Here is a 26,589-nt window from a genome sequence, read left to right on the forward strand (position 1 = left end):
CTCATTAAGGACTAAGGGAAATTTTCATAAAAGCATACTCACAGAACAGCACAGAGACCAACATCTTCATCAAAGTGCTTCCAAAATAGGCCAATGCCACTGAGAGGATTCCCTCATTGTGTATACATTCTTAAAGCAATCCTACAGAAAGGTTTCTTGGGCAAGTGAGTCAATGGTCCTTGACCTTGGGCTCAGTAACCGCTGCTTGTTCACATTTGGGTGTCTCCTCCTCAAGAACCTCCACAGTTGCCTCTTCCTCCTCATTTTGTTCAGTCTGGGCTTCTGATCCTCTCCCTGTGAACCCTTTCTTTCTGTGGAGTAGCCTTTGTATGTGGGGTCTCTGCAACTTCTTAGCATCAAACTAGAGTATTCCTCATAATTTTATTCCCTACCACCACCACCAACAACAACAACAACAACAACACCACACTGAACTAGGGCCAATTGATGAGGATAAAGAAGAAACAGTTAGTACCAGAAAATAGAGAAAACAAGGCTCTGAAGCCTGTTTATAGAGCTCTAAAAGGTTGGTGACAAGTGTCAGTTTTTTATTCTGGGGAATTCTCATTTTCAAGTGAGCATCCTGAAGCCACGGGACCTAAGCCCCAGTGTGGCCGGCAGGGATATATGTGCAGGGTTCCACTGCCACAGTGACTCTATGGAGAATAGGGACAGTTTGACTGTGCTACCACAAAGTCTCAAAAACATTTTTAAACATTTATATTGCTTCTTGAATATGTGTGTGTGTGTGTGTGTGTGACAATTCCTTCATAGCCATCATTATGCATTGGTGTTTCAAATATACTGATTTACATTCCAGGAAGGCCAGGGCCACAAGTCCTGATGATGTCACAATAAGTATCAACCCCTCACAAGCTGCAGAGAGAACATGCCCATGTTATCAATCAATTTCTGCAGACAATGTGATCCCTGCTGCAGAGTGTGAAGTTAAGAGAGTATGGAGGCAATGGTTTTAGAAGAAATGGCATTATATTTACCACAATGCTGGGATTGTACATCTGCAGCGTTCTAATTCTATTTTTACATTTCCCTTGCCACTCGGAGCAAACTGGAAATTTCAGCAATGTGTCAAACATGTAGCCACCGTCACACCTGGTTTCATACGCAATTACCTTGTGAAGTCTGTCATCTCCATCATGATCATGCACATCTTCTTGGCGAGAACAATGATGTCATTGCTTGTGTCGTCCCAGATCTCGATCTCAGCATCCAGCTTGCTCTTCACCTTCTTGAAATCAGCTACTTGCTCTGCAATCTTCTCCCTTTCTGCCTCGGGCAGTTGAGTCATCTTAGCCTGAAATATGATGGTTCAATTTAAAATCATTTCTCTATAGAGGCAGCGTCTTAGGAAGAAACAGTCATACAGGACATTATTACAATTAGTTCATTTCAAATCAGGGTACCTGGAGCTTAAGTCATCCAATCTCAGCTTTCCTATTTGATTCAAAGAGGAAAAGCTACACAATTTTCAATATTTGCCTCAAAGTATACAGCTACATTTAAGGTTAGAACGGTAGACTTTGGTGTCTGATGTTTGAGTTCTCCTCTATAAAATAGCCTGCTACTACTTTCATAATATATCAAAATTTTAAATTGAATCTGATGCATAATACTTGTTAAAATGCATATTCTTCATATAGTTTTAATTATATTAATTGAACACTTCAAGAGATAAATTTAAACAGAATATTTGGAATGACACTATGTCTACTTATCTTTATGTGCATGCACACACACACATATATACTTAATTAAGCATGGTATGTATATACATTCATAAACAATTACAGAATATGCTCATATAAACATAGATAAAATGTATATTTTATACAAGCAAAACCTTCAGATCCATATTAGCATATATACCGTTCCCCTGGAAGAATTAGAGTGAAGGGCAGGATTTATGAAGGGCATCCTCCCTTATTAGCATACCAGGTCTAGAGGTGCTGCTCAAGCAGCAAACATTCTCTGCTTTGGCATGATAGCAGTCTGTGGATATGTTACATTCTTAACAGCATGCAAATTGCATCTTCCCATTGCATCTGAAATGAGGCTTTGGTAGGAAACCATGCAAACTCTAACACGACTGAATACTCAACCTCAGCGCTTGGAATCTGTCAGTTTTGTAAAATAGAAGAAAAAAAAAGAATCCTGAAGTGAAAAATGATTTGATACTTTAAAGACCATAAAATTTCATGAAGCTCTCCTTGCAATTATATTGTCAAACAGTGAGGTCCAGACCCAGTCCCAGCAATACACACACACACACACACACACACACACACACACACACACACACACACTCATTCATACATACATACTCAGACACACACATACACACCCAGATAAACACACACACACAAACACACAAATACACACTCACATATATAGACACATGCATGTACACACAGAGAGAGACATACATACACACATACATCTGTGAACGTATGCACATACACACACACACAAACACACACATAAAAGACACAGTAGAATGTCAGATACTTTCTAATAGTAGGTGTGTGTGGATGGAAAGAGGGGGTGTTTTGAAAAGGACAAAACATGAATGCTGAAGTTTCTTATTAGACTATTTACATAGAAAATATATCTACAAGGATTTCTGGATTCTAGTGATTGGGCATCTACGGATGGGAAATGAATATCAGAAACCTTTGTGATTTTCTGAATATTAGGTTCAAAAGTAGTAAAAACATTTCTTACTAGATCAATAATATATAGTAACAACAAAAGCTTAGCTAAATTAAATAAAGAAATTAGGTTGGGTGTGGGTATGCATACCTTTAATCCCAGCACTCAAGAGGCAGAGGCAGGAGGATTTCTGGTAGTTTGAGGCCAGGCTGGTCTACATGGAGAGTTTTAGGCCAGTCGGGGATACATAGAGAGTTCGTCTTTACAAAATTTAAAATAATATTAAGTAGACAATACAAACAAAAATACAGATCAAAGAATCAATATGTATGGAGTGTCATTTATCATTAGCTTATTACTAACCTAACCTAGGATCTCAACCTGGATTAGGATGCCTTGCCTGACATCTACCATAGCAAATACAACCAACAGTAAGGCTTTCTAGTGTGGTTTCCTTAAAATCCATTAGCATAAGCCTTACATGTCTTAAGAGTTCAACAAATGACATATTTCTTATTCAAAAGAAAATTTATCAATATACATTCATATTTCCAGCACATTTTCAATTTTCCATTTAATTTCCTTTGAAGACTAAGGTTAAACTTCCTAAGGTTAGGATTTTTTCTAAAGAGTTACTTTATTTTTAATTATGCATATGTGTATGTGGGGGGTATGGAGAGGGTGCAGCAGTGTGTTTGTGTGTGGGTGTGTATGAGCACATGGTTTACGGTGGCTGTGAGGGACAGAGGTGAAAGTCCCCATGGAGCTGTTGTGACTGACAGTTGGGGACTCAACTCAGGTCTTCCTCAGGAACAGTGCCTGCCCTTAGACACTGAGTCATCTCTCCATCCCAGAAGCTAGATTTTTAATTATTGAGCTATACAATTTTTGTTTCTTAGCAATAAAAAGTAGTTTTTTTTTCTTTCTCTTTTAGGAAATGTGTCCTATGCAGAGTGCTAAAGCCAAGCAGCTTTTACTACTGCTGGCAAATGGTAAGGGATGTAAATGAAGACACAGCTCACTACTACCAGAATCAAAAGTAATACACAAGTATGTTAAGTAAATTGTAAGCTATCAACCCATTAAATGAACTTGGAAACAGAAATGGGTTTTCTCCACCTTGAATATTGGTCATTATTTTTCTCCTCTCATGTTTACACATTCAAGTACTAATAACTGTGAAATAGATTCAACAGAGCCATCTTTGTACATCCTACATGTGAGAGATAATGATTCTGTGGTGCTGGTCATGCTGAATTTACTATTATTATTATCATTATTAGGCAGCTTTACACAGGGAAGAAGGACTCTCAACTAAGAAAATGTCTCCATCATACTGACTTGTAGGCAAATCTATGAAGCATTCTCTTGATTAATGATTGATGTGGGAGGGCCCAGAACTCTGGGAACATTGCAGGTGGTCCTGACTTGTATGAGAAAACAGACAGAGCAATATGTGAGGAGCAAGCCGTGAAAGCAGCACTCCTCCATCGACTCTGCTTTAGTACCTGCCTCTAGGTTGTGGCCCTGCTTGAGTTTCTACCCTGACTTCCAACAGAAATGGGCTGCTAACAATAAATATATGATAAAGTAAACTCTTTCCTCCCCAAGTAGCTCTTAGCCATGTGTTGTAATCATAGTGATAGTAATGATAAGATACCGATAACCAGGATAACCCATAATGCTGATGGAATTTTAGAGAATATTAGGGAAAGTTACTTACTAATGACATAACAAAATATTAAGGCGGTAATGTGGTCAAGAGTATTACAAGTTCTATACCTAGTAATGTCGCTGATCTCCTATAAGATCTCCAGGAACTCCTTAATCCACTTGCATAAGTTTCCCCAGAAACAAAGTGAAAAAATTACCACTTTTACCTTTCTCTTAAGGGAGCCCAGTGTCAATAGAAACTGTCACAGACAGGATACTCTACATTGCATCCAACATACTCTCAAATCATGTGGTGAGTTACAATCAAATGACTTTCAGATCCAACAAGAGAACAGTCAGTAGTTGAGCAAGAAATTGTAAAATTGAAAGTTCTAGAAGATTCTAGTTATTCTTTGCACAGGACAGCAACAATAATGAGACATTAAATTACTATCTGACACCTTTACTGAAGGGTTTAAGTAGATCTATGAATAATTTATTAAATTCCATCAATCAATTTCAATCACTGGGAAAATTTAAAAGTAAAACCCAAGAGAATACTTTGTGTTGAGGATTCCAGATTTTTTTTAAAAAAATGTTTTTTTGAATTATTTGGTACAAGGTATGAAAAGAAATAAGAATGAAGCTTAAGACAAATTAGGCCAAGTAGAAAATCTGACATGTATAATCAGGTATCTCTATGTCTATGTCAGCATCTACAAAACAGAATTCTGATACAAATAGCTTTTGGGGTTCTTGCCATATGAATGATACTGCATTGTGTATCTATTAATTTGGGAAATTAAAACCAAAGACAATGGAAATAGCTGCCATTGACTTGTTCCATACTCTTTCTAGGCACCATTTATTTATTTGAGGTCCTATCTTCATGAGGTCACTACTAGGGTTACCCCAATTTACACATGAGAAAAATAAGTTATCTCCAGGAGACTAAGCATTTGAATAAAGAGTCTAGTGTTGGGCAATATTTGAACCAGGGTTCAAACCATAAAGTGTAGCCAGGAATTCTTGTTCTGTTACTATGACAACAAACATGAGTAATGCCATCCCAAATGCACTAAAACACCCACACTGTCCTTGGAGGTATACTCAGAATCAGTTTTCACTCTGCTGTCTCCATTATAGACTGTGTTGAGTGTCTACATTTCTAGAAATATTTAATCACAGATAAGGAAAAGCAAACTTGCCAAACAAATCTACATATTTGATGGATGTGTCTGAGAGTAAGTTTTCCATATGGACTAGAAACCTCAAGAAATGCAACCCTTGCTTTTCTTTATTATTCTATTTTCCTAAAGATAAATCATGCCCTTATCATCTGTCACATTTCATTGTGTGTCCATCTCATCCTATGTAGGTTTCTCTCCACTTTCTGGCATTAATTTCCTATTTCATTTGAATGTTTACTTCAATTGTACAATTCTTACCATGTTTTTTGTTTGTTTTGTTTTGTTTTTTGAGACAGGGTTTCTCTGTGTAGCTTTGGAGCCTATCCTGGCACTCGCTCTGGAGACCAGGCTGTCCTCGAACTCACAGAGATATGCCTGCCTCTGCCTCCCGAGTGCTGGGATTAAAGGCATGTGCCACCAACACCAGGCCCTGATAGTTTTAAAGAAGCTAGAGGTGATCTCTGTGAGTTTGAGACCAGCCTGGTCTCCAGAGCGAGTGCCAGTATAGGCTCCAAAGCTTCACATAGAAACCCTGTCTCGAAAAAACAAAAAAACAAAAACAAAAACAACAAAAAAAGACAATTCTTACCATTTTTAATAACAGAATAAAACAGGAAAACATTTTGGTCATAAATATATCATCGGAATTATTTTTAATAATTTATTTTATGTTTTGATTAATTACAACAACATTTTCTCCCTTCAAAATGTTACACATACCCTTCTATTCTATTTTTTAAATTCATTGCCTTTTTATTAATTGTTGTTACATATATGTATGTTACATACATACATATATATGCATATATGTATAATATATATATTATGTGAGTTTCAGCACTGACCATTTGATATCAGATAACCAGTTGGTGTGCTCTTCCATGGGGTGACTACTTCTCTGGAATTACTCTTAGAATTTGAAAAAAGATCTATGTACCTAGCAACAGAATCAAATAAAATATATCATTGATACACTATAAGCCTCTATCTCTCTTTATCTAATAATCTCCTAGAAAGATAATCACTAGCTGGATTTCTGAACCCATAGACAACTATGAATTCATAATCTATGAACTCTTGTAAATGCTATTATTACATGCTGAGAACTCATATCTGATCTTCAACTTAAGTGATGCTCACATTTATGCTCTGCTTGTTGATCTGCATGGATAGCGCTCCAGTGTGTACACAGGACAATACTTCACTGTATAAACAGGATGGCATTTCACTGTGTGAACACGGTGGTACTCCACTCTGTAAACTGGATAGTACTTCACTTCATAAACTGGATAGTATTCCACTATCCTACATAAACAGACAGCTGGTTAACTTGTGTAAACCGGACTGCTCTCTATTTTGTAAACAGGATGGTACTCCACTGTAAAATGGATGGTATTCCATTTTATAAACTGGATAGCATTCCATTGTGTAAACAGGCAGGTATGTCACTACTTCACTGTGTAAACAGGATGGTGTTTTATGGTGTAAATTGGATGGTACTCTATTGTGTAAAAAGGACAGTACTCTATCATGTAAAGCAGACTGTGCTCCACTGTGTAAACAGGATGGTATTCCACTGGATAAACTGGACAGTATTCCACAGTGTAAACAGACAGGTACTTCACTGTGTAAATAGGCATTATTTGTTTTGTGTTTCTCTATCTTTTTGAAGATATTCCATTTTTTGCCTTTTGTGGGCAGGGAGTAATTTTGGTTCCTTCTTTAGCTACACATATTGTTTTGCATATACAGATAGATGTGAAACTGAAGTGTCACAGGGCCATTAGTAGTCATCTTTGTTTTATTTCTTCTTTCTTACTTGCACTCTTTACCTTCCAGTTAAGCAATTGCTACTTGTTTCATACAAGCATCTTGAGGTATATTCCATTTATTATTTTTCTTATTCTTTTCTTTCTTCATCTTTGTTGGGTTAAGTTTTATCATCTTTCGTAGCATAATTTGAACAGTAAATAGCATTTTTTTTTAGTTTACAATCTATGTAGAATTCAGAATACCTTACCAATTCTTTGCTTATAGATATTTATGGTGTTCTTTGTTATAGTCTCATTATTTATGCACACAAAAATTCAACTTCCTAAAGCAAAGTCTTTGAAAACAGAGCCACCATTAACAATAGTGACAACCTATTTTCTATTGCTTTGATTTTTGATACTCTTCCCTAGAATATAAGTTCCCTGAAAATAGGAGCATAATTGATAATAAATAACTTTAATTTGGGAGTTGGTAATAGGAATATTACCAAGCTAGCTTCTTCTGGTGGAATAAGCTCCAATCCCTGTCACTTGATGGGCCAAGAAAACAGGATCACAGATCTAGGGTTGTCCTAGGTTATGGAATAAGTTCAAAGTCAATTGCCTAACTTAGTAAGACTCTTTTTAAATAAAAATAAACTCAAAAAATTATAGACTGCTGGAGAAACAGCTCACTGTTAGTTCCACCCAGATACATGAGAACCTGATTTCAATTTCCAATAGTTAAAAACAACAATCCAAGACCTAAAGAAGATTATGTCTACAATATCACATGTACAGGTCTTCCCAAACAGACACAGAAACAAATAAATAGTAAATAAATAAGCAATCCCTTAGAAATGAAAGATAAGGGGAAGCTGGCATAAAAGGAAAACAGTAGGGATTTTCACACAACTTTAAATGCTGACAAGTGTGAGTCATATAGCAAAGAACCATCCTAAACTTCAGTATTGAGCAATAATAAACTCACATACAAATTTTGTTTGTATGATAGGTATGTGTATGCATATAGTCAATAGAACCAGAAATATGAAGGACTTTGGTAAGTGGTGCTTACCAAGAGAACATGTAGCATATTTAAATCTGCCTAAAGCCGTTAAAAAATCCTTGGAAGAATCAAGAGCACACTCTTCACTTGTCCCACCTCATAGAGCCAATGCACAAACCAAAGTAGATCTGAGCAAATGAGCCCCATAATCACAGACTACAGAATATACTAAGTTGTTACACGCATCTCATTAACCCCAAGGCACAACTCACGTATTTCACACACTGTATAAGGAATTGTCTGTCCCAGAGAAGTAAATGGTCTTAAACAGGGTAGGAGAAATAGAATATTAGCAATTCTGTTTTCACTACTTTTCTGTTTTCCTTAACTATAAGCTTTTTATGGACAATTAATTCCTAGGTATACCACAAGACTTTATAATCTCCTATCCAGGAAACACACAATTCGAATTTTATTAATAGAAATATATAATTTAATCAATAATAGGATATTAAAGCATGTCACAACCATAGAAATTATGTCCATAAAGGTATAAATCCCTCTCTTTACAAAATGGCCTCTCAAATACTCAAGTATTTTTACTCTATATGAAATAGTTACATGTGAAGACAATTTGTATCTAGCTTTCAGGAAAATATGAAATCCACAAAACACATGGGCAATAGATGGAGCGACTGAACACACACTGGGTATCACACAACTTCAGGAGATGATTGTTAGTTTATTCAATATTAAGATATCCATAATGTTTGGACTTAGCTATAATAATATTTAATATGAACTGCTACAATGCTTCAAATTACTTCGAAGTCTTTCAGAAAAACCCCAAACAGTGGAGCTATTATATATCATCTTCCAAAACAGATTATCATGACAGGAAGAATATATCCAGACAAATTGTATTCGTAAATGTATACTATATCACATTCCTTGCAATCTTGGTGAATTTAGTTGGCATGAGACAATACTAAAGCCCTGATCATCTTCCTTGGGGAAGCAGGAATACTTTATTTGTCTTACCAACAAACTGAGGCCCAGACAGCCTCAGTACAAAGACCTCATTATATGTAACTAGCCTATAATATTGTTTTTAAGTTATCTATATAATCCTCACTTCATCTCTTACTTTTTTATCGTTTTCTTATCTCTTTTAATAACAGGCATGCACTACTTTCTGAGACACTCTGTTACAGTTTTGGCAATCACTAGCTATTAGACAATTCTTCATGTCTCCTCTCCTTTCTTGCTATTGACAGCCCTGACTCAATACTAGAAAACTGAGAGGAGGGAATGCAATCTGTTTTCCACAAGATTTTTGTTACATGAAAACAATCATCAGATGCTGTTAACTGTACCTTTTCTTTCACTTTTTCCTTTCTTTACACTTATTCATTTCTGGACACTTCTTCAAAACTATACCCATGTAATCAATGTCAGGGCTCCTTCAGAGTTACCACATGTGTTTCAGCCCCATCTATAAAGTGACTTCCAAATGCTAGAAGAATCCTGGCTAGCCCAAGATACAAGATGTGGCCTCTGTGCAGAATGCAAAGTTTACTCTGCAAAGAGTCTAAAACTATCCTAGAAAATTTTATTGTATCCATATACATTATCTACTTTAATACACAACAGAAATGTACATAAAAACTACAACTGCCACATATCTAAAAACCTGCACATTTAATTCTTTGAACACTAGCTGCTGTAAAGATTTAAACTAATTCAAATTCAATTGCATGGTGTTTCCCCAAATCACTATGTGGGGTGTTGATAGGCTCTTGTGCTATCCAAGCAGACAGTACATACATTTTTGAGCAATTCAGTAAACAAATGTTGGGAAGGCTGTACACAACTCAAACGAGCTCTAGAATCTCAGTCATCACAGTATGCAACTCAAATCTTATTCTCTTCCATTCTGCACCTCAGTTTAGTTACCTGAATTTCATGCCCCAGTTTACAGTAAATTGGTTGGAAGTAGACAGGAGGCATGCTAGTCTAAGCACAAGGACAGAAAACAAAACAGGAGACAGAACTGTGAGATGCTGGGGATCTGTTAGTTTATACATGAGCTTTCCTGCTTATAACAGTGCACCCAGCCCATCCCTCTAGTATTGCACAGTACAGTGTTCTTTCAGAACCTTGACCATGAATCACCTTCAGTGCACTTACTCAGCATCTGATGATGTCTACTGAACAAAGTTAGGTGCTGACACCCATGCTGGCAAAAAGCATGGAATAATCCCGTGCAGGAAATGCAGCATTTATACATTTAGGATTTCAATCTATACGAGTAAGGAAGCATGGAATATAATTTGGAAACAAATTCCAACGAACCTCATTTAAGCCATGAAAAACTATATAAACACTGTCCCACTAAAATAGGCATCATTTGAAAAAGACTTAGATGGCTACTATTTCTAAGCACATTTTTCTATGTGTTTTTACATTTGATTTTTAAAATGAATATACCTATATTAGATGTGTAAGTGCTGGAGTGAATAAATGGGTGTAAGTGTAAGAAACATTTTCCCAAAGTTCAAGGGAATCTGAATTTTTCAATCTTTTATGTAATATTTTGTGTGATAAAACAATATTTTGAGGAAACAATATGTAATTTCAATGTGGCATTTACCTGCCCATAAGTAATATCCATCTATGTATGTACATGCTGCTATAGTTTAATATTCAAGTAGGAGTAAATATAATATAAATGCAATTATCATGTATCATTTATTTAAAATTAGGTATAATGCCTGTGAACAGTCTAATCTATATTTGAGGATTATGTGTCATACATCATCTTCAAGTATATAGAGATTATGAGGTATCGAAAAATTTGCATGGAATACCACTTGCTTAGCAACTTGTGTGTTTTAAAATATATCAAGCTGTGGGTTTTAAAATGTAGCATGAAGTAGTGTAAGTTATATGGAAATTATATTAACATTATTTCTTGGTGACTGCCATAACACAGTAATCAATAGTCTATTATCATCAATAGTCTATTCACTTGTGATCTAACATCCATAGTTAGTACCAGTTTCCACATTTCTTTTTGGTTTTTCCAGAAATGGTTTCTCTGTGTAGCTTAGGAGCCTATCCTGGCACTCGTTCTGGAGAACAAGCTGGCCTTGAACTCACAGAGATCTGCCTGCCTCTGCCTCCTGAGTGCTGGGATTAAAGGCGTGTGCCACCAATGCCCGGCTCACATTTTTTTTTTAACTTAGTTAGGTGACCCATTTTAGCAGTTAAAGGAATGACTGAATCACACATATAATTTAAGAGCTGTTAATATATCACTTATTTTTAGTTATTTGCCATTTTTTATCTTCTTTCACTGAAAAATTTTAAATCATTTATGAACTTCACACACATCATACTGAGACCATGTCTGTAGCCATTTTTCTTTATCCCTGTTTTCTGCTCTCGCTGGCCCATGTATTTCACTTGATATTACTATTTGACTGTAAGATGCCATCAGGACAACCCAATGTTCTAAATGTCCTTAAGATCATCTATGTCTATCATCTGTGTATTTGGCAAAGTCTGTTAAAGTATTTAGGGGCGACAAGATGAAATGGAAATGCATAAAGACAATACATAAAGAGGTATGCCAGAGAAATTGCAAAGAATCCTTCAAGCAAGTAATGACTAAGTTAGGCAAGAGTCAGCCTTAGAATGTCTTAAAACTCTATCAATAAAAAAAGACTTAAAAGCATTGCCAAATAAGAATGGTATATTAATTTTGAAATGTAAATTTTTCTATTCTTATTCAACATTATTAACAAAATGTTTATGCTGGGGGGAAAGAAATCATGAGTGGATATGATGATGAGGAAACAGATAGATAAAGAGGCACAAGAACAGAATATATATATATATATTATATATATATATATATATATATATATCACAACTGGGAAGGCACCAGGTATAACCAGGAGTGGGGGTTGTTGTTTGTGTGCTTAACTATTCCACTCATCACTCATTCATTTGGATGAAGTATGCTTTAAATATACTCAGAAAATACTAGCACTTGTTTGCATAATGAGTTAATGGTGGAACACTGAATATTTTCTGTGTTTATAGCATGGAATTATATTCAATTATATTCTACAGCTTCTTTGTGAAGTTTTGCTCTAACGTCTGAGGATAAATGAAAGGGGACATGAGAATATCTAGACTGCTATGCATTTTACATGCTATACTGACAGGTCAAGTGAATTTAAGTGCTGAGTTACATAGTATATTTTTATGCTTATGCTTATCAATACTCATGCTATCAATAATTGTCCAAAGAAATGTCATGAGACTTGATATAATTTAAATTTTACTTCTTCCTGCATTACATTTCAATGAAAGGATTTCAAACTCTATGTGGAATGGGTAATTCAATTCCATCATTTATGCTACTTTGAAATCATTGTAGATGCAAAATATCTGCTCTTCACATTCCTTCAGTCCCACATGGGCAGATTCAACCAACCATAGTTCAAAAATATTTAGAAACAATTACATCTTCACTGAAGCTCACAGGCTCTTTCTCTCTTGTCATATCTACCTGAGCACTGTAGAAAACTGACTGCAGTAATTTTAGTGCATTACATGTTGCTAATTATTTAGAGACCAATTAAAGTGAATAGAAGACACATGTAGCTAGCCTGTCACCATGATGCCACTTTAGACAGGAGACATGAACTTCTGTATATCTGTATATCTACAGTGCTTTTGAAATCTGTCCCACACATATATGGAAAAATAAGTATCTACATCAAATTCTGGCACAGTTACTGCCTGTGATTCAAAACACTTAAGAAAAATCCTTTCGTGGTTGTGAAACACAGTAAACCATTGGGTTAATTGAAAAATCTACAGCAACAGCACCAACAGTACTCTAAATTTGTCCATATGGCCAGAGTGCATGAGAAAATTAAATAAATGAAACATAATTCTTCCTGTCTTCTGGAATGCAGAGAGGCAGACATCTGGACCAGAACGGTACTTAGCAGCAGACAAGAGTTCCTCAAGTAAAATCCCATTTGGGACTGGAAATGAGATCCTCCACCAAAGAGGCAGTGTCTGAGATGAGAGATTTAACTTAGACTGAGATGGGATACAGATGAAGCTGTGTCTATAGATGAACACAAAAGGGAAATAAAACTAAGTCTTCAATTAGTTAGGCTCTCAAAAGCACAACTCCAGGCTACTTGGAGCCAGATTTCAGAAACATGTAGACCATTTCAAAAGCAGCCTGTGTGCAAACACCACACAAACAAAATATATGATAATTGGGAACATTTTCAAAGTAAAAGATGAGAGAGAAATATTTTTTTTGCCCAAGGTTCTCAAGCAGGGGATTTCACAGGCTGAAAGCAAGGGGTTTTGTTTTGTTTCTTACATTTTTGTAGTAGGATACACAATATGCTTGTAAATCATTCTGTTTACACACGGGAGTATAGAAAACACATTCACAAAAAGCTAAGATCATAAAGGAAGATGATGGGGAAGTGTTTCTGTGTATGTGTTTGTCTTATTGGATGATAAATAAAGTACTGTTTGGCCAATGAGGCAGCAAGTAAGGGGGGGCTAGGAATCAAGAAGGATTCTGGGAAATGTAGTAAAGAAGTAGTGATCTGAAGGAAGTGACATAGCAGGGAGACTCATATATAAACAAGGGCAAGAAGGAAGTGTGCCCTTCTCCCTTCCTCCAGAATTACCATGTGATCCTGGGATGAGGACGCCAATGGAAGGCATCCTAAATAAGATAAGCCTTATAAAATATATAGATTTATGATAATTAAGACTGAGCTAACAGATGAGAAATCCTAGTCATTGGCCAAACAGCATTTGTACCTAATAGAAGTCTCTGTGTATGATATTGGCCATCCATGTTGGGGGGCAGAACTCAATCGGGTGGCAGAGAGATTTATAGTAACAGGAAGATAAAAGCCTCATCCCCAAAAACTTACTAGCCATCAACATCTCCACAAAAGTAGCCTAATTCAGTTAGCAGTCCCATGGGATGTTTTGTCACATATCAGTGCTAAATACTCTTTATCGTCATCTACTGAGTGGAGACCAGAGATCCTGCTCAATATTCCATGCAATATACAGGCCAGCATTACAACAGCTATGTCAATAAGGCAACCGGTAAGAAGTCTCTCTTCATAGAGTTTACTTTGCTCAAAGTTGTTAGACCTGGCTCAGACTGACCTTGGGGCCTCTCCAGATCACACAGTCAAAACTCTCTGGTGTGCTTGTCTGATTCTTGGTGTTTCTCATGCTTTCAACCTTTTTCAATGTAATACGAAGCCAACAGAGCTTCAGTGGGGAGTACTACTTAATCGCACAGGATAAGGCTGAAAAGAGGGGTCACTAAATCTATTCTGCAATTCTATTACTTTATCATCAGGGAAAATGGCTTAATAATTTGTATCTAGACTTCCAGAGGTTAGATCAATTAATTACAGTGCTCTTTTTAATTTTAATAAGAAGTTATTTTTGTCACTATGAATAGAGAATAGCAACTATAATAGGACAGAAAACATAACTTTTCTTCATACACAAGGCTTTAAGACTAGCATATGCTTTTTGCATATTCAACAAGGCCATACAAATTTTCTTTTAATTTAATTGTATTTATATTTTATGTGTATATATGTTTTGCATGCTTGTATACATGTACACCACATGTGTGCTGAAGGGACCCAAAGAGGATGTCAGATCCCATACAACTGGAGTTACAGAATGTTGTGTGCTACCATGTGGGTATTGGGAAGCAGCCCTAGGACCTGTGAAAAAGCATCCAGTGACCCAGTGATCTCAATTAGATCTCAATTACTGAGCCATCTCTAGATCCCAATGTATTTTTTAAAAAGCTGGTAAACTTAAATGGACCAGCAAAAAGAGAGTATTTCCCCCTTGTATATTTGCTACACCTCTGTCTATAAAAATGTGCCAACTACAAATAATAGCATGGTTTTATTTTTCTCTCCATGTTATTCTCATTATATTAGTTATTTTTTAATGTAATATCTCTATGCTATGGTATCTCACCGATAAAACTTGTGAATTTACAAAGTACTCTTTCATCCAATAGATATTATAAGCTAATATTTTATTTACAGTTCTTGGCAATCTTGCTAGATATGAGTACATGTGACTATTCAAATTATATTGAAAATTTGGAATAGTAATATATATGCTTATGTTTCTAATGTCAGCATCTTACCCTAGTATGAAATATCTCTGTGCCCGTTAAACACAGTATCATCATAGAATTATACATATTTCCTTGCTTGTAACAGGACTATTATATGATATCAATGGACTTTGGGTATTTTTTATTTTGGACATATATATGAGTACATAAGTGTGCTTGAGCCTGTATGCATATGTGTCAATAGATATGGAATAGTCTATGGTGGATATGTTCTTACCATTTTCCAAATATATGTGGCAAAATTTTTTAATGACAATGGAAAGCACTTTAATAAAATTCTCCTGTTGTTATTAATATAGTACTAATATCTGTGTAAATTATATTAGTTTTCCAAAATATCTTACCAAGAAGGGTCTTTATATTTATTTTTTAAATCTAATAATAAGGTAACATTTATTTGTTATTATTGTGAGAACAGTGTAATTTCTATTGAGGTGTAATTTCTATTTATCCACTTATAACTTAGTATGCCTCTGTGGCTAGGGGAAGCATTAGAGATATAAACAGTCTCTTAATTGTGGCCTTACTAAAAAGCTAATAGTGAAATTGTCAAGTGTGTCTATGAAGAAATTTGTGGAAGATGAGACCTGAAAAAGTGAGTAAAGCTTTTTTCACTAGAGCTAAAACTGCATTTGAGGAAGAAAATGGCCATTGAGTAATGGATAAACCTGTAAAGTTTAGAAGGTTGTAAAGTTATTACTGAAAGCTATATGTAGAAGATGGTTTATAATCTAGTTTGTAAATTACAGATCTGCCTAGTTCATTTCTACATTTGGTTTTCAAAAAATTCAAAAGAATGCACTCAAAATTTATTTATTCTACCATGTCTAACCAGCTCAATTCAATGTTTTCCATCACAATAAAAATAGCTAGAACATCTTATCAGCACTAACCCCCCAAACATCTTAAGTTGTCCATACCCTTGTCTCTCTGCATGTTTTACATCCAATACTCATCCTTTAGAACATCAGAGTGGTTCACACATCATGATATATGTCCAGCTTACCATTTCCAAACCCTCATTTTCTAAAATTTAAGTGGGAACCTCTATCATTTCTGATCACTATGACAGCAATGGTTTTGTAACCTCCTACTTCTCCCCGTGTCAATACCCACATTGTTTTCAACACAGCATTCAGAATGGCATGTGCAAAAACATTACAGATCATATAATTTCTGGCCCATGGCTTCCCAATGGCTCTACCATCTTTAAAATGAAAGTCAATACTTTTTAATACCTATACAATGAGAACAGGGTTATTTCTGAATTTTGGATCTCCCCCTATATTTGGTTAATTTATACTAGTTGTCAATTTGACAGGATTTGAAACTGTCTCTGATTCAAAACTCTAAGCATGTGTAGGAATGATTTTCTTCACAGATTAGGTTTATTTGCAAAGAACTACTCTAACGTGGGCAGCACTATTCTGTGTAACAGGGTCTTAGACTGAGTCAGTAGTTGAAGGCAAGTTAAGCACCAGTATTCATCAATGCTGCTTTTCTGGTTGTAGATACACTGTGGCAAGTGATACTGTGATGGACTGCATACCCTCAAACTGTATAAATAAGAAAAAAATCCCTTCTTCATGTATTTGATTATGGGGATGAGAAAGTAACTAACACAGAAAACATGGTACTGAAGAGTTTTGGTGTGATTAACTTGACTATTGCTTGCTGGGCCTTGCCAACTGACTTGCAGGAGGACTGTGACAGAGTTTAGAATTTGGGTTAGAAAAATCCCTTGATCATTGGAATGCTATAAGCAGAGCTCAATGGACCATTATGGTGAGTGTTTGGAAAAAACAGATCACCAACAGAAAGCTGGATATTATAGGATAGGCATTGACTATGAGATTTCAGATGGGGATAAAGACAATAATGGGAGATGATGTAGATATTAGTTAAGCTATATTTTAGCAAAGAATCTACTACACTGATTCTGTGTTATGAGAACTTAGTGAGACTAAACTTGAAAGTGATGGAGTAATATGCTCAGTGGAAGTTCAAGACAGATAGCATTCGGCCTGTTATATGCTTATTGAATAGAGAAGAATGATATGAAAAGTGTTCAGTTTGGTGAGGAAAGAGTATGGTCAAGATGAAAGTCACAGATAAAGTGAGGTTATTGCATCCATAACTGCTAAAGATACTGGGGCCATCTAAGAGAAAGTATGTGCTCTGCTCAGGGACAACAAGAAAGGTGATGTGAGGGTTATTCCCCTTTCATCCACTGTTCTATCTTTTGAAGATGCAAATTCACTTGAAATGGCAGAGTCTAAACTGAATATGTAGCTCACAGCATTACCAGCCCAAACCAGCAGCCTAGAAGAATGTTTGCCCAAGATCAGCACACCAAGGCCAATGCATCTATGATCCAAGGCAGTCATACTTTTCACCAAACGGGAAGCAGGATTTGACAATGTTGTCCACATGCTATTGCCTTTATAAGCAGAAGGGACAGGGGTGTGAGTTGTCTTGTTCTTCTAAAGCTATGAGGATAGGAAATTTAGGGCATGGTCAGAGTCACTGCAGAAATGCCTTGAGCAGCCATTGAATGAAGCTGTGAAGGTGAAACCTAAGATTCAATACAGGCACTACTATGTTGTAGGTACCAGTCAATGAAAGGATTACCATGAAAGCTGTAGGCATAAAGTGAAACTGGCCCAAGAGTAAGGATGTAAGTTTTGGGGGTGGAAGAGCTGAAACAGTGGTGGTATTAAGCCTTTTGGAGCTGCAATGATTCCACTGTGTGATCCAGACACTAGACGTGGAGACGTAGATTTTGTTTTTGACTTAGTGACTTCTGATCTTGCTTTCAATCTTTCTCTGCTTTGCCCAATTCTTTGTTTCTCCCTTGTAGAATGGGAATATTTACTCGATCATTTCATACTGGAGTATGTGCACTACTTTTTAAGTTAAAGGGGCTCATAGTTAAGAGGCCTCTTGATTCTCAAAAGACACTGCACTTAAATTTTTGAATTGTTTCGAAATTGTTAAAGATTATGGACAGTTTCACTGACTGTGTTTTATATTATAACATGCCTATGAGCCTGTATACATGAAGGTGTGCAATGGCTAGTCTTGATAATCAAGTTATTGGTAATTAGAGACACCATTGAACCATACTCTGGGTATCTCTGTAATGGAGTTTCTACATTAGGTCAACTAGAGTTAGATGATCTACCTTAAATGTGGACACATACACACACACACACACACACACAGAGAGAGAGAGAGAGAGAGAGAGAGAGAGAGAGAGAGAGAGAGAGAGAGAGAGATGGTTTGTATTTAAATCAAGCAATTTATATTTTAAAATTGCTAAGTAAATCTTTTAAAAATAAATACTGTGTGATGGGTCTGTTAAATAATTTGAGTTAGTCATCTCACTTTGTAAATGTATACACAAAAACATCACATTGTGCCCCTATGTGTATAAAGAATTACTCTTTTCCAATTGAAGAAATAATGTTGCAGATTTGTGTGTCTTACACAGCCAGGAATAAGCAGGCACCTGAAGGGTCTGGCAAAGTGGCAGAGCAGTTATTACCAATGTTCCCTGGTATAGGTTGTAAGCAGCCATTCATTACTTTAGAGTTGTGTCCTGACAATTTAGAATAAGATTTATCAGGCTCATGCAAACTATGAGGAAGAAAGACCTACTTGCACAGTAGGCATGGAAACTGGAGTTCTTTTGAAAAAAGACACCACTGGAGGAAGTGTTTCTTACCACCTATATTCATTACTTTTTTTGTGGCTGTGGCCAAATGCCTGTTAAGATACAGTTTAAAATGGGAAAGGCTATTTTTAGTTACAGGTGACTTAATAAAGATTATGATGGTGGTCAAAGCATGTGTGACAGGAATCTGTTACCTTCTGTCTTCAGTCAGGAGACAAAGAGCAGATAGGAAGTAGGACTACTAAATAATCCCAAAGCCTGTCCAAGTTAATCCCCCCAGCAAGACTCTACTTCCTAAAGGTATTCCATAACCTTCCAAAACAGGACGTCCTGCTGAGCATCAAGGATTCGAACGCATGCACCTATGGGGGACATTTCACATTATAACCAGTATACCAAACTTCACAGATCACAAGATATACTTGTACCACACAGTAGCCTAACAGTATAAATGTGAGAGACCTGAGATAAGCATGCTCTGTCAAGTGTTAATAGCTTAATGGATTGAACTCCAAATTAAGTCAGAGTTCAAACTTCAGTATGAAAAATTCTACACTGACAATGAATGTCATCATTGGATGTGAGAAAATTTGTGTCACTGGTGCCTGATTGAGAGAGCCTGTCTAGATATGAGATGACCCAAATTCTGGGCCAATGTAGAATAAGTATTTACCGATGAAGAGAAAAGGGATGCTGAGGGACTGTGACCCACAAAGGTAGACAAATGGATGAGAAATCAAATGCATAATAATAACTGAGGTAGAATGAGGTGGGTCTGGAGAGAAAAAAGGATACTAATAAGTGGAGGATAGAAGCAGGTACAGAGCCTAAGGCTCCCTCCCACAGGGCAGTCATGGACTGAATTTAATGTTAACAGCAAAAAATGGCACTCAGACCCAGATTCTTTTTTTTTAAGTATGTTGGTTGTCTTACTTAGGGTTTTTATTGCTCTGAAGAAACACTATGACCACAGCAACTCTTATAAAGAAGACATTTATTTTGGGTGGTGGCTTACAGTTTCAGAGGTTCAGTCCATTATCATCATGACAAGGATTATGGTGGCATGTAGGCAGACATAGTGCTGGGGTAGCAGCTGAGAGTCCTACAAGGCACAGGTAACTGGAAATCACCTGGGACACTGGGAGGTATCTTGAGCATAGGAAACCTCAAACCCTGCTACAACAGTGACACACTTCCTCCAACAAGGTCATACCCACTCCAGCCATAATTCTTAATAGTTCCACTCCTTATGATATTATGTGGACCAATTACATTCAAACTACCACAGTGGTAAATATTAGATCTCTTTGTAACCATCATGTTGAGGGGTTAGAGTAGAAGCGGGAGACAATGTCAGAGCCTGATACAGCAATACAGGTGATAAATGCCAGTACCTGAACTAAGGAGGTGACCAGAATGTCCTTTATGCTGTCCTGAGCACCAATGAACTTTCAATAATTCTTCATTGGACTCCAGCACTATCTACCTCCCCTTTGTTAGAACACTTACTTTGTAACATTTAGGACTGTTAATTATTTCTTTGCCTCTTTAAAAAGAAAATATTTTTAAAATCTTCTTGCCCATTTTATGACCTGTAAAGGTCTTTTTCTACAAGGTGGGAACCATTCACTTGAAACCCAGTCAAGCCAGATTCTCTCCTGTTCTCCCAGTTTTTCAGAAATGTAGGAGCTTACATTCAGAAGACACCTTCATCATGGAAAGAGAATTCATCACACAAAAAAGTTAACTCTTGCTGGTACTCAAGCTAATTAGCAAAGGCAATGCCTTTAGATTCCTGTCATTCCATCTCTGGAAAGTCTTCAGCCCATTTGTGAATTTTAAGCAATGTTGAACATAGACTGCATTCTGACTTTGGTTCCCTATCACAACAAACTAGGCCAAAATCTTTGTGATACAAGATCTTAATAGCAGGCATTATGGAAATAATAGATAAGTCCAGAAAAATCTAAAGAGAATAGAAAAATCAGTATGTATGTTATGACAGGCTATGTAGAAGGAGGACTTCAAAAATTACTCTTAGATTTACAACTGAGTTTTGTTGGATTTTTAAAATTAGCACAGGAGTATATATTTTGAGTAAATTTGTGAGGTAAATCAAGCCATTTAACCTTGGAAATAGTGAGTGTCACGCACGCCCATGAGCCATCAATTACAGGAAAGAGCCAAGCCTGTGTCTAAGCATAGGCAGAATCCAGGAGAGAGGACTGTAGTAGTGCTGAGAGCTACTCTGATAACAAATCTTGACACTACATGAGAATGTCCAGGAAAAATGGGAAACACTAGAGAACCTTGGGGCACAGAACAGAGGATTGATGAAACCTGCTATTTACAAATATAGGGAAGGACCCGGTGAAATGTCTAAGTCTGTAAGTGCTTGTCTTTCAAACACAAGGACCTGAGTTTGTTTCTTATAACTCACTAGCAAACTGGTGTGGTACCTACTTGAAATTCCAATGTTGGGGACATGGGGACAGGAGGTAGCTAGCCAGCCAAATCTTCTCAGTAAGCTGACAGCCAATACTAGAGCCTGTCTCTAAAGTTAAAGCTGGATGTCACCTGAGGAGGTTGTCACTGAACCTCACACACATACAACACACACACACACACACACACACACACACACACACACACACACAAACATACACATATTCAAAGACTTATGGACATACCAACATTTCATACACACATTCTAGGAAAAATACAAGATGCAGTAAAGCAGAGTGATTGACAGAAGTAATACTGAAATGAAAGAAACTGATGATCAGAAAAGTTGCGGCATTCTGTGGAAGGACTGTCACATTTTGTAATTTTACCCAGGTTTCCTTGCACTGTTTGTCATAATAACCCAAGCCAAATTATATCATGAAGCAGGTAATGAGGTCACGTCTCTTCATATGCTGGATGGTAATTCAGCATACAGTTATATTGGAAGCATATTCTGATAATAAATAGGGCTTATTAAAACCATTCTATCCTTTATTTTAAGTAAACCACCCATCCGTGGCAGGTTTTTTCATACTGTTGTAGTGGAGGACATTCAGCTAACTGCCTGTAGACAAGCAATAATGAGGTAGTTATTGGTATCACCAACAAGAACTTGCAGTGAACATCGGTAGTTTTTTTTTTTTAACCCACCAAAAATCATTTTAAGATTTGATATGCTCCAATTCATTTGCTGCTGTTGACATTTTGAGGTTGTGTCCAGTAACCTAGGCAACTGTTCTCATTTCTCTCCTAATTTGCTTCTATTTATAGAGCTTATGTGGATTCAATGGCCTCAAATATATTTCTTTAAAGCAGAGTAGGTTTACAAGCTATGATATCCACATTGATAAGCATTAAATAAGTGATAAATTCACAAATAAAGGCTGCTGCAATTTATATAGTTTGGGAGCCCTTTTAAAGTGGCAGAACTTCATGCTGAAAGATAAACCAACAATGGTTGAAATTAAAAATATAAGTGCTTTATTTTTTTATACATGTGCCCCAAAAATTCTAGCAATTAGAGATCATACTTTCAGGTATCTTCCAAAAAGCTTCTGGCCTCATTAAGTAATACTGAATGAGTCTCCCTTTACCAGCCCTCATTTGTAAGCAGACAAGATCTGGTTTAATTGTATGAGACAGGGTCCATTTAAAGCTTTACTGGCTTTCAAGCTGTGTGGGTGGAAGGAAGAAACACTGGGCACATCTTGGGCTGGGATGGAGAAAATTAGCACTTTGGGATGTTTCCTTGAAAAACTGTCTCTGAAGTGCCAGGATGAGATTCCATGTCTCTTTGTCTTAGGCAGTATATATCATAAAATATAGGAATTCAACTTCTGTGTAACTTTGAGGTGTTTGAAAATATCAGCATGAGACTTTCCTGTCTCCAGCAGGGTTCTCAACCACGTTTGTAAGGTTATACATGTTGGGGGATGTCCTTCTGTATGCTGTGAGTATGCTTGTTGCTCTTATTGGATGACGATTAAATGCTAATTGGCCAATAGCCAGGCAGGAAGTATAGGTGGGGCAACCAAACTAGGAGAATTCTGGGAAGAGGAAGACCAAGAGACCATGTAGCTACTAGGAGGTTTGGAAGCTGTGCATTCTCCAGTAATCCAAGACCATGGAGAAATACATAGATTAATAGAAATGGGTAATAATTAAGAGACAGCTAGCCATTAAGAACCCTGAGTCATAGGCCAAAGAGTTTATTATTAATATTAGCCTCTGTGTGTTTATTTGGGACTAAATAGTTGCAGAACTGGACTGAACAGAAACTTCCATCTACATATACATTAATTATCTCCCCTTTTTGGAAATGTAACCTTGCAAAGGTGGTTGAGACCTCTAATGGTGACAGAACCCATGAATTGCCAAGCTACCAAAAATGCTACAAAGAAGAAAAATTCCCAGATAACAGGACTAGGTCTCCCATCAATAATGAAAACAGCAAGTGCTTGACAATTATTGGATTATTTTCTCTGATTTACTCTACTGTAAGGGGCTGACTAAAGGTCTCTATTTTAGCTCCCTGCTACCTATGCAACCATATGTGTTCTGGTAACATTGGGAATTGCATCAAAGCCTAATTCCTTTTAAACTCTTGAACTGTCTCCTAAAACAAAACACTTCAAAAGAATTTTGGTAACAGAGTATGTAAGATATTTAAAATGTTCCCAAGTGTCTTGCTGTACTTCCTTAGCTAAGGGATATGTGTTTCAGTGGATGCCTGAAGCTACACATGGTATCAAATTTTATATTTATACATGCTTTTCCTATGCATACATCTTATTGTAAAGTTTAATGTATAAATTAAATTGATTGTTATCAAGTAACAAAATAGAATACTGTAGCAATTTATTCAAACTGCCAGCATTGCTTCTCTTACAGCTTGGGGCCAGTATTAAGTAAAATAATGACTACTTAAGCACAATGCTGAAATGCTAATACCAACAAACTTGGTGGCTAATCGGATCATGGTATATACAGAATGGATGGGCTGAATAAAGGGTGAATTAACTACCATGTAGGATGAATTAATAGTGGGCACATATAATTTTAAATTCATCAGTTGTTTATTTCTGGAAATGTCCACTTAAAATTTTTAGACTGTGTTCATGTGTGGGTCAATGACACCCTAAGAAGTGAAATTGTGCAAGACTATCAAGCCTTATAATATCAGAATACCATAAAATAAAAATTGCTAGACTATATCCTCTGTGCAAAAAAAAAAATGAATTAATTTCTTACACTTTTAATTTCTTCTTGAAACCTTACATAAAAGAGATACTATTACAATTTTACAAATGAGAAAACTGAGCATCAGAAATGGAAGGCTTTCAAAGTCTGTTGTTGTAAGTAATATAGCAAACACTAGAACCTATTCTTATGTGACTCTAAATACCATGCTCTTGACTTCTCCTTGCATTTCAATCCCTACTCTTTCAATTCACTTTATTAAGCACCTGTCCACCGAGAAGTATCGGGGGCCATTCTCTCAGCTACTCTCTTTCTAATGGTGAGACAATTTACTGAGCCTCAGCTGCCCCTTTTGTCCCCATGGCAGAAGATAAACCAGGGAATTATATGAGAAAGTATATTTCTCTTCTTTATTTTATTGAAACAAAAACGAAAAGTCAGCACAACAAGAGGGCATGCACAACATAATTGCCCCTCCCCTTGTGAGTTCCCTGCTGGGATATCTTAGTTTTACTCCCCACAAAATCGACTGCCATCCTACTCTATTTGCCTAAAACTCATTTATCAAGCAGAAGTAATCGCTCCTACCTGGAAGCTTGCAGGACAGATGGGTGTTTTGTGCAGGAAGAAGACTATGAATGGGGAAGTAGCACCATACTGGATGCTCTCACTGATGTCACTGAACACCAGCAGAAACTAGCCCTTGCGGCAAGGAGGTGGAGGAAAAAAATCCAACAAAGACAAGATAGATGATAGAATATTTTCTTTAAATCTTGCTAAATGTTAACGGTAAAACCCTTCTTTTTATTTAGACAGAAAAGAGGAGCTGATGGGGGACGTCCTTTTGTGTATTTTTATCTTATTGATTGCTGAAGAAAGCACTGTTCAGCCAATGAGGCAGCAAGTTAGGCAGGACTAGGAGTCAAGGAGGATTCTGGGAAATGTAGTAGTAAAGTCTTGTGATCCAGGCAGGAAGTGACATAGCAGGCAGATTCAGAATATAAGCAGGGACAAGCGGGAAGTCGTTCTCTTCCTCTTCCTCCTGTTCTCTTCTCTGGAGCCTCCATGTGAGCCTGACAAAAGAGGATGCATGCTGCCAGCATCCTTGATCAGATAAGTCTTTATAAAATATATAGATAAGAAATCCCAGTCATTGGCCAGCAGCATTGTAATTAATATAGGTCTCTGTGTGTTATTTGGGGCCCTAACATGCCAGTGGAACTCAGGTGGCTGGCAGACTTATCATTACACACAGGGGACTGAGTGACTGGGCTTTACCCTGTAGATGCAGAATGTGAATCAACAAACTGATTTTCCAATTGATAGAAGATCTAGTACTGGGGCATTTAGAATCTTTTAAGATCCAAACAGGTGTGATTTTATGGCATGATCTTTGGTTTCATAAACTATTTTTCTAGTGGACAGTTGTACTATCAGTTCTATACTAAGTCATGAGACCTTTGATATGCATAGCAAATGTGCTGTTCTAGAAGGCGTGGGTGTGGGTGTGCGAGTGCATGTGTGCCAGATGGAGAGAGAGAGAGAGAGAGAGAGAGAGAGAGAGAGAGAGAGAGAGAGAGAGAGAGACCTGTGATTTTGTCACAATCAACATGACTGGCATAAGCTATTTAAATTCTTTGTTTCTCTACTTTCCAAATTAAGGAGAGTATAATAATAAACACAAACTCTAATTCTTTTGTTAAAAAGATACAAACTTGGAGATACTGTATGAACTTCAATGAGTTATTCAATACTCAGAACTGCTGTGTTTATAGAAAAATATAAGTTACCATAGATTTAGTTTAATCTTAAGGAAAAGGGGATTCATAAAAGCTTTATTATGGTAAGTCATATTAGAAATCTAATTTCATGCCTTTTTCATTTTGAGGCTTTACAATGAAAAAATCCTTTATTATATTTGATTAAAGAATAAACAGAATAAACAATAACCTCTGTGAAAAATTGTCTGCAAATCTATTATACAATCAAGCTCCTGTGCTACTGTGGAACCTGTTCAGTAGATATAATCACACCATTGGTCCAGAGAATTCCCATGCTCAATATTGGGATAATCATGTTTGCTTGGCTCTCCAATTGCCACTTCATAAGGCATGCACTATTGGTCATTTAATATTTGTCTCTCATTGTCTACAGACTCTGAATCATTATTTTTAGTTACAGATCTTTACAAC

The 26,589-nt window shown here is 36.6% G+C and overlaps 1 protein-coding gene across 1 annotated transcript in view; it reads right to left on the reverse strand.

Moving 5' to 3' along the window:
- Ctnna3 (catenin alpha 3) overlaps positions 1-26,589 on the reverse strand; it is a 1,328,241-nt gene that overhangs the window by 126,159 nt on the left and 1,175,493 nt on the right. Inside the window, exon 14 of the mRNA XM_035451658.1 lies at positions 1,134-1,315. Within this exon, the coding sequence (XP_035307549.1) occupies positions 1,134-1,315 (182 nt within the window). The remainder of the gene's footprint in view (positions 1-1,133; positions 1,316-26,589) is intronic.

Source organism: Cricetulus griseus (genome assembly GCF_003668045.3).
Source record: "Cricetulus griseus strain 17A/GY chromosome 1 unlocalized genomic scaffold, alternate assembly CriGri-PICRH-1.0 chr1_0, whole genome shotgun sequence".
In the NCBI taxonomy this organism is placed as follows: domain Eukaryota; kingdom Metazoa; phylum Chordata; class Mammalia; order Rodentia; family Cricetidae; genus Cricetulus; species Cricetulus griseus.